Here is a 9,238-nt window from a genome sequence, read left to right as displayed (position 1 = left end):
GCGACTCCCGGTAGAAAAGGCATAAACAGGAGCGTCAACTCCCCCATTCAGTTTCAGTGCTCCACCCCCCCAGCCTTCCCTCGTGCCGGGTTTCTCATTGGCCCAGGCAGATCGACGACCGCGCAGGAGAACCGCGAGCTTCTCTCCGTTTTCTCCCAGCAAACAGTCACTGCCTTGGAGTCTCAAGGCCAGTTCTCCAGTTTGGTTCGTTTCGGGTCCCTGCATATTTGCCTGTCCAGGTCGCGTCCGGGGCCGGGAGTCTAGGATAGCAAACTCTCCGGAGGCTGTTTCCGCTCAGGCCCGTACGTCAAAACATACTAGTCGGTCAGTACTCGAGTTCATCCGGCGCCACCGCGGCGTGATCGTCTTCTTCGCTTTTCTCCTCCGGGTGAAGAAAATCTCCTCCTGGCCGTAAAAGAGAATCGGCTGCCTGAGGGGACAGCGGAATGCACAACCTAGAGAGCGAAGCCTCAAAGCGTTTCCTTCGGCACAAGGAAATCGTGGTGACGGACCCGCCAAAGCCGAATGGATCGCCGGTTCTGGCTAGTGAAAGAGCAGGATGGCAGCTGACTCGGCTGACGTCAGTCACTACAGTCCTAGGCAGCGCGAAAGAGCGCACCAGACGTTAACGGTGAGGCTGTGATAGACTAGGCTCTCCCCGTGCACTCAGGATTCTCACTTTTCGGTGTTGGCTGTGCGATGTCAGCCAAATGCCGGCGAAGATGCACAGCAGACCTAGCAGGTAGAAAGAAAGAGAATTCGTCTTTTCCTGGAGACAGACAGTCAACAAAAGAGTTCTTGCGTGTGTGGTATCATACGAATCTAACAGAGGAAAGCGAGAGGGCCATGGATTTCGAGAGCTGAAGCCAGAGCAACTCTGCCTGGCAGCGATCGGAAGTCACGTCTGGCTCGCCTGGATTCCTCGCTAAATCCCACCGTAAAAATGCACGGTTTAAACGGCTCTCCACTGCTGCTGAAGACAGAGCAACGGGCCTTCTACTGAACGGGCAGCATTCAAAACGTCAGTACAGCGTTGCAGACATTCTGGGCGGCATCTGCCGATAACGAGGACACGTCGCCGCAGTCTGGCACATCTGCGCAGCTGCGCGTACTTCACAGAGAGTCGTGCACGCTCAGCTGGACAGCGAAGACAGCGCCTGATTTCATGAGAATTCAACACTCAGGGAACCCTATACCAGGAACCTCAAAGTCAGGTGGAGCCAAACCAAACGCAGGGAAGTACCGTCGGAACACAACTGCACGTCTGAAAGACTACGCCTGCGCGGTGACAAGAGAATTTGGAAGAAGAACGATGGAAGTATTTCGCACTGCAGTTCTTGACGTTAGATGTGGCCGGCTTTAGAAAGTTCCCCCAACCCTCGGTCGGCTTCTGAGCCGCGCGCAGTAGTCACAAAGATTACCTGGAAAATCCAGATCCCTCCAAGGCTGTTCATGGAAATCAAAACGGCGTTGTAGACCGGTGCGATATAAGAAGCCGGGTAGCGAGAAAGGCTGACTGATAGGAACACCACTTGAGCTAGAGCGGCGAGGACCGCGAGAGCAGCAAAAATCCACGTATACGGCAGACTCCAGATAGCAGGCAGTCGGAAGGCGTCAGTCCATAAAACTACGGCTCCTGTAGGATAAGAAAAAAAAACACACAGAAGGGCTTGCCGCTCTTCCGTGGTCTCCAGTCCAGGCGATCTGCCCAACTGTGCGTTTCCAGTCAAGCCCTGTGGACTGGGTGATGGACTGCTTACTATTATCCGACAACGCTGCGCTACGTGGCAGAGCTGCGAGCCAGCGATGCTTTTTCATAGCTGCCCCGGTAGGTCAGAACGACAAAGCTGGTATCACCCTATCCCGATGTCGGTGTGACCGTAAAAAAGAATGGTGTATTCATGGCTTGCGCACCTTTCCCGCAGACGTTGGTGAGACCTCCCGTCAGGCCCGGCAGAAGAGCAGTGGATACAGCAACAGCCCCTTCTGAAAGTTTCGCAGATAAAAGCCGCCTGCAGGAAGAAGAGAAATACAGAAGACGCGACCGCATGCTAACGCGTTGTGGTGATTATCAACACCCTCCAAATACTTTCGGACAGAACTTAGCGTGCTGTTCATAGGTTAGTAAGACACGCCTCTCGTTCACTGGAAAAGTTGGACTGCTCCCGACAACCCGTGCAACGCACAACCGCCACTCAATCCCTCCCCACCACAGAACAGGAAGCTTTTACAAAAGGGCCAGGACGGTACTCCGGCATGTTCCTCTTAGAAGAGAAACCAGGCAGCTCTGCCACTCTAGTCTAGTATTCACTCCGTTAAGCTGGCTGACGCACCTGGCGAGTAACGAGAGCAACACCAGAAACTGTTTATGTAATCTCCGACAAGGTCAACTGAAAGAAGGGGGCTAAGACGCAGGCGTGCTCGCAACGATGTGACCTGCGACCTGCAGCGAGTAACACAAGCGTCAGCGAGACCGAGGATCTGCCGGTCTTCACCGGCGGGAGCTCCAAGCTTCCGGAGTCCAGTCAGCGCGCTGGTTCATGGAATGACTCAAACTGTTGTCCACCTACCTGTGCGAAACAGCGGCGGTAATGGCAATGGCGACGGCAGTGACGGCAGTAAAGACGATGAAGGCCACGCTGTTGATCACCAACTCCTTTCCCGAGCCTACATTCTGGCCGAAAACGACGACGACTGTTATTCCGCCTACGATGAGAAATCCTCCGAGTACATCTCGCCAGCCGATTCTCTCCGATAAGAGCATCTGGGAGAAGATAAGAGATCTGCGAGACATTCACGCATACATCTATTTACAATGCAACCCGTACCACCTCCTGCATTGCCCTAGTGGATGCACGAGGGAATGGCAGCACATGACGATGAGATCAGAGCAGGGCGAAAGAGCTCGAGGGCTCGGAGAGCTGGTTCAGGCGATGAGACCCTTTCACCAGCTCACCTTGGTGCCCGGTTCGCACGCGCGGCGTCCTCTATATACGCGGGTGGGAAGACAACATGAATAAACAGTGCAAATGTAAGTGGCCACGACCAGCGCAGTCTGACAGTGACGGCATCACACAGTTCAGCAGCCAGACACACCGACAGGCGAACACGATCCCTGTTTGGCCAGTGCAGAAAAGACAGACTCTTGTACGGAGCGTAGATCAGGACGACTTTTTGTCGAAAAACCTTATACTCGTGCCGAGAAACGCGCTGGGAGCCTACACCTGGATAGGTGGAAGACGCAGACAAAGTAATCTACACCCAACCTGGAAAGCGCCCTTGTGGCTAGGGATCTTGTCAAATTGAAAAAGTTCCTTCAGTGCGGAGGGTGTCCATCTCCTCTGTCTGCAAGCTTGCCATGCTGGGACGCGGCAAACCGCGCAGGCACACATGTGTGTTAGGGTTGTATGGATTGTGGAGTGACTCTACACGAGGAAAACACGATCCAAGTGCATCTTCTAGACCTACCCCAGAGCGTGGAGTCCTCCAAACATGGCAGCGACCGACTGAAGAACCCAAGCACATGCATACCAATGATCTCTGACGACTTCGGCGAGTGACATATCTCTCCCGATTTTCGTACGCAAACAAAGTGGAAGAGAAGCTGGGGTAGGCATCATGTCTTTGACGACGGGAAACCGTAAGCACAGGAGTTAGGACCATCTCTTGTAGGAAGAAACTGCTACTAGAAACCGAAGGACTCAGGGTGCAGGGATAAGCATTAGGGGCTATACACGGAAGCGACAGCTCGGACACTAAAACTTTCTGATTTCCTTGAACCCCCCAGTCCCGCAACACTGACACTCACGCCCAAAAGAAAACAATACGAGACACGAGTTCCACCCTTCAGGGCCTAGCTGTCTCGACATTAATTGGTCATCAGTTATCTATGATTTGCACTTTAACATAGCAATCCAGATGCCGCATTCTATGGATTCAGCGCGGCCAAATGTCGGCTGACTTGACACAGACTGCAGCTGGCGCGAACTTCAGCGCATTCTTCGGAGGCTCCAAGCTACGAGCTCGACCAGCCTGCGCTACTTCCAGTTTTCTTCTTGTAGCTCACTGCGATCGTATACAGAGAATGTCTCACTGGTGCACTAAAGTACTTCTGATTCCACCGCACCTCCGAGTCCCCCAGGACTGACAGTCGCGCAAAGGAAAACAAGGCGAGGCACACAGGCCGTCTCCCACCCCCTTAACCGCCTCGCTGTCCCAACAATAGTTGATACTCAAGTCACACAGTGAGCTGCTGCTAACGTGTATGCGGCCACAAAAAGTGCCCACGTAAAGTTTCCAGATTCGAGGACTCAGTGACCGTACCACAGCAGTGAACCTGTACGCCACGAGAGTCAGAAAAGGATTGATAATGACGCTGAGGAACATGCCGAGAATCCATAGAGGTCTCATGTGAAGAGGCCTGCCCCCCGCATCCGGCCTCCATTCCCTGTTTGACTTTTCTCTCTGGATCTCCTTGACAAACGAATATCGAAGAACGCAGTCCCCGAGGCCCCCAGCGAGAGCTGCTACAGCTGCGCAAATGACGCCCGCCCACCAAAGGTTACGTTCCGAAATAAGAGCAGTTAGAGTCAAGCCTGCCACGATATCGTGTGTGGGTGTCCCTTGCCCGACGCCGCCATGAGCAGCGTGATGTCGTCGTTCGACGCCGTTGCTGGCGGGGATGCGAACACTCGACAGTTCCTCTGCTTCAGTGTTCGTTTGATCTGACCCAATAGACCCCTTATCAGCGCCGAAATGCAGGCGAGGGAACGCGTTCGGAGGAGGGCCCGCAGCCCGGAAACCGTCTTCGTATACTCTCTGTTGCGAAGCTTCACCACTGACGCGTACGCGCCTTCCATGATTTGGGCTCCTTGGAGAGGAAGGACTTGTGTTCATTTGACGGGTGTAGGCTTGGCCGTCCCTTGATGCGATAGAGGGTGAACTGGCTGAAGATACTGTGTCTGTAGGACTCGGAGATCCGTAGTGCTGGCCCGGGCGACCACTGGGGGTCTCCAGCAAGCGCTCAACCAGGGTGCCGGGCGAAAGCTGGTTAGTGTACTGGCTTAAAGAATTCCACAGAACGGCTAAAGCATGGATTTTCCGGCTCGCGATGTCCACTGTGGAGACGGACATCGCCTCGTTAAGCTCTCTCATTGCATTGCCGTCAGACTTAACAGTCTGCTCAAGAACCGAGTAGCCATGACGACGGAGAGGAACGGCTCGGCGCCGTAGTGCGGACGGCCTTTTCCACTGGAGACTCGGACCCATAAGGTCTTCGTTCCCGCGCTCTGGCGACGGGAGATCAACTGCAAGCCAGTAGTTAGTCGAGCGAGTAGCCCAGGATCTGTTTTGTTCTTTTCTGTCGAGCGGAGCCATGACGGAGAAGTTTTGGAGATGCTGTAGAGACTAGGTGTTAGCACTACTGGACCAGGAAAGACTGGGTGGGCAAACGAGAAAAAGTAGTCAACAGGCGCGGACTGATCTGGCAGACGTCGCTCCCCGACTACGTACCGGAGACGACCAACCACCTCTGCAGGCCCGGCAGTTCGCTGGAGCGCTATAGTCCGTCAGACACATGTCCGCACAGCATGAGTGAAGAACTCGTAGCCCAAGAAGTCCTCATGGGGATTTACTAAAAAAGAAACGTTGGCGTTGACTCTCCAATGATGCATACGCTGCGTCAAGACACGCGACCAGGGGTGGAGATGCAGAGCTCAACAATGCGAACACAGAGAAAAACCACACGGGGCAAGCTGTTCATCGAGCTCGGAAAGGAAGACGGCAGTTGGTACTCTTACTTAGAAACTGAACGCGGAATGTTCCAGTACCGCATCAAGTTGCGGCCACAGCTTCTCCCCGCCGGACCGTGACGCCGTTATCCCCCCGACCACTGCATGTCGACACGCGGTGTTTTGAGGCGAGACAGCCAGCTAGCCAACAGAAGCTGCCCTCTCGTGAGAGTATGGTGAGACCCGCGTCCAGCGTATCAATTCAGCTGTACGCAAGATGGCTTTCCGATCTTTGGGAAAAGTCCAGCTAGATACAACCTCTCTGTGCTCTATGGGAAATCAGTGGTCAACCAGTTTCCCTGAGCCTTTCTACGGCACGGAGAGCGCAACATGCAGAGGAACTAGTCCAAGAAGCGGTCCGCAGGGCAAACTGCCGACAATTTCTGAGATGGCCGCGCTGACAGCCTTCCAACATGAGACACGAACGTCTGTTGTGTAGTATGCGGTCCATTTCGGACTAAGGGAGTGCATTCACATACAAAAAGGGTTCGTGTTTGGGCCGAGCGCGCTCTGACTCTATCCTACGAAAAACGGTTCATCCGCCTGGAGTAACAATTTCTCTTAGCCAACTACTCCCCGACAATCTACTCTGAGGCTCACGGTGCCAGAAAAGTAGCTAGGTAACATTTTGAACCTCCGCCAGTCCGAACTCCAAACCTGCTAGACAACTACGGCTTCTGGCGCTCTCTATTGCATGCTCTATTTTCCGCAACTGGAACAAGCGAGGGTTTCTCCCGTGTGGCGCACAGAAGCGGCGCGGTCACGCGGGAAACTGGGTTGTGCGCCAGTACTTATTCGGGCGGCAGACTCTTGGCTAAGTGCTTTTGGGTCACGAGGGATGTAGAGGCGTTTGTGAAGGGAACTCCTGGGGGACTGCCCCTCGGAGTCGTCACACAGCAGTCGGATGTCGCCACGTTGCTGCGAATATGTGCCATCGGTTTTGAACGGATACAAAGTTTATCCTGTTCAGCTGTCCGCTCCAGTTCGACTTGAAAATCCACGAAAACCACCACGGCATTCAGCCGCCGTCCTGTAGCTGAGCAAACACCGCTATTACGCCTTTCAGAAAAACAGACTCCACGACCTTGCGACAAAACCGAAGCAAACTAGGGCGACTTCGCGCCAGCGGCCTCCTTAATCCGACTTCATCATGCCCTTCTTACAAGCCCGCTGATTTCGCAAAAACTTGGGGCACATCTGCAGGAGGAAAGGAGTCCAGGAATGCGAGCGCCCACAGCATTCCACATATAGTAATTCCCGGACACGTGGCACAGCACGCGGCCGGGCCACTGCAGCACAGGGCTCATTTACGCAACGTTGGAACTACATAAAGCCTCATGGGACACTCCCCGTCTCGTCACGTCTCAGACTGACGTGCAGGAAGATCGTCAAGGAAACTTCAGGGTCCCGTGTTTCCACACCGGACGCGTGTCGGGTCATCATCGGTGCAGACAGGTAGACGTCGCCGTAGAGGCACAGGACTTAGACTCTCGTTACACGGGAATAGAGAGAAAGTCTGGCTCCTAAACCCAAAGAAGACTCCACGACGCACGTAGGATACAGAAGCGTCACTGAAATCATCTACGAGCTTCACGATGAGGACGGCTGTCCCACGAAACGGACGCCTCCAGGGCACATGTAATACAACACGCACACGTGGGCTGGACCAATCCACGTAAGAGAGCTCCCCGGCGTATTCGTGTGACGGTGTCAGCGCAACATCATCGTGTGTCCGGGCACAAGCGCCAGTCGTGGCACACTTCGGAGTTCTAGGTTTGCACTCGCCTCACCGGCAGCAGCATCGGAACGGCTGTCACAAGCAGGTGAAGTGCTATTGCCGCAATTCACGGGTGCTGTACCGACGCATACCGATGCGCACAACAGTGCGACTCACGTTGTCGACAAAGACAGAATGCAGCTTACCCCCCGCGTAGACATCTTTCTCTGGCGTTTCGGCTTCTTGATGCCATTCCGATGTGCCTTCTTGTTCTGCGCGAAGGAAAGCACGTAAGCCACACTCTCCAACGGGCTGTTTCCCTACAGCAGCCCCCAACCCAATCTCGGACAGGAGTCAGCGTCGGCGCTTCCGGCCTACAAAGCACTGCATTCTATGACAACTGCGAACTGACTGGCCTGGTAACACCACACTTAACCGGGATCCAAGCCAAACAATACAAATTTCTCGTGGCATCGGGACCGAATCCGCAGTCGCATGCACGGGTGTCGGGTCGACGGGAAGTCGCAGGCGCAAGAGAACACAGTGAGTGAGTCCAAACGACCAACATGCAGAAAACCGTCTCCACATACATACAAGTCCTCTAGGAGCATTAGTTTTTCATGGGTGGCGGGGTTAGCTGTCGGTGTCACGAAGCGACGCTGCGCCGAGTGGCCTACCTGGTTGTGATTGGTGTGGTTCTTTGATTTCGCCATTTCGCCCGCGGACACTTCTTCACGTACGCTGCTCTCTCACCGGAGTGGCCCAATATCTGCAATACGCAGTCACCAGAGTCAATGAAGTTTGGCCAGTTTTTGCCCCGAAGCGAACTCCACACGCCCTGCAGAAGGTGTTCGTTTGCGGGTGCCTGTGGGGTCCGGCTTGTACGCCGGATTCAGCAACTGCATGCCAGCCAAGTCCGCATGCTTTCACCCCGGAGTCGAACTATCCAGCGAGACTGTGGCCCGAAGAGTGGTTGAGTGACTGCAGAAAATAGATGCCTCCGGCTGCTCCATGGCCCATTAGTGCAGCTCCGAGTGTCTGTACCGGAGTGGCTGGAAGTGCCACGTCGTGCGGCACAACTGTCTCCTATTCTTCTAACGGTCTGAAGGTTGACCGAAGTACTTCACCGAATTGGCAACCAATCATGCCCCTCTGTGCAGGTCATCTTACCGTGACGCCAACTGAACGCACAGCTTGTCCCTTCGCTTTACGGACAGTAGCATGCTTCGCGTGCTGCTCTAGACTGCAGCCTTCGTAACACTGACTGGTCGAGTACCCTGTAATATGCCCTCTGTAGCAAAGCCGGGGGCATTACAAAGCCTCGACAGCGGCAGTTACTGCTGCCACGGCTCCGCTGCTGAAACGGACTGACGTTCTTGCCGGCTCGATTCACCGGCGGGTGAGTTGGCCTCCTTGAGCCGTCGTGGCTCGCCGGGGGTTCCGGTGTCGTTCCCGTGTTTGTTTCTAATTCCTTATCGTGGTTGTGGCTCAATGGTTAGCAAATGTCCTTTGCTCTCCATTGACACCTACTTTGTACGAAAGGCGTGTGTTTTGCCCCACCGGGCCGCCCTCTGCTTTTCTGCGCTCGGCGCCCCTTGTCTCGCGGCCGCCGGCGCATGCTGCTTCTATGGCCGGAGATTTCCCGCGAGGAAATCCTTGGCCTCCTTTGGCCTCTTTCGGCTACCTATGAGTGTGTTAGCTGAGCTAAACGTGTCAGCTTCTGATTAGGCTC

The 9,238-nt window shown here is 54.6% G+C and overlaps 1 protein-coding gene across 1 annotated transcript; it reads right to left on the bottom strand.

Annotated features, from left to right (window-relative positions):
* Positions 1 to 310: 310 nt before the first annotated feature.
* Positions 311 to 8,591, bottom strand: CSUI_005758 (magnesium transporter nipa). The gene is made up of 10 exons (XM_068065928.1): positions 8,184 to 8,591; positions 7,713 to 7,778; positions 6,581 to 6,986; positions 4,324 to 5,713; positions 3,469 to 3,506; positions 2,571 to 2,783; positions 1,915 to 2,012; positions 1,422 to 1,636; positions 679 to 769; positions 311 to 430 (listed from the first exon to the last, which is right to left on the bottom strand). The coding sequence occupies exons 4-10, from the start codon at positions 5,374 to 5,376 to the stop codon at positions 339 to 341; spliced, it is 1,800 nt and encodes a 599-aa protein (XP_067922096.1). The 5' UTR covers positions 5,377 to 5,713; positions 6,581 to 6,986; positions 7,713 to 7,778; positions 8,184 to 8,591; the 3' UTR covers positions 311 to 338.
* Between the last annotated feature and the right edge of the window lie 647 nt (positions 8,592 to 9,238).

Source organism: Cystoisospora suis (genome assembly GCF_002600585.1).
Source record: "Cystoisospora suis strain Wien I chromosome Unknown contig_2782, whole genome shotgun sequence".
In the NCBI taxonomy this organism is placed as follows: domain Eukaryota; phylum Apicomplexa; class Conoidasida; order Eucoccidiorida; family Sarcocystidae; genus Cystoisospora; species Cystoisospora suis.
This window is presented reverse-complemented; position numbering and strand designations above follow the sequence as displayed.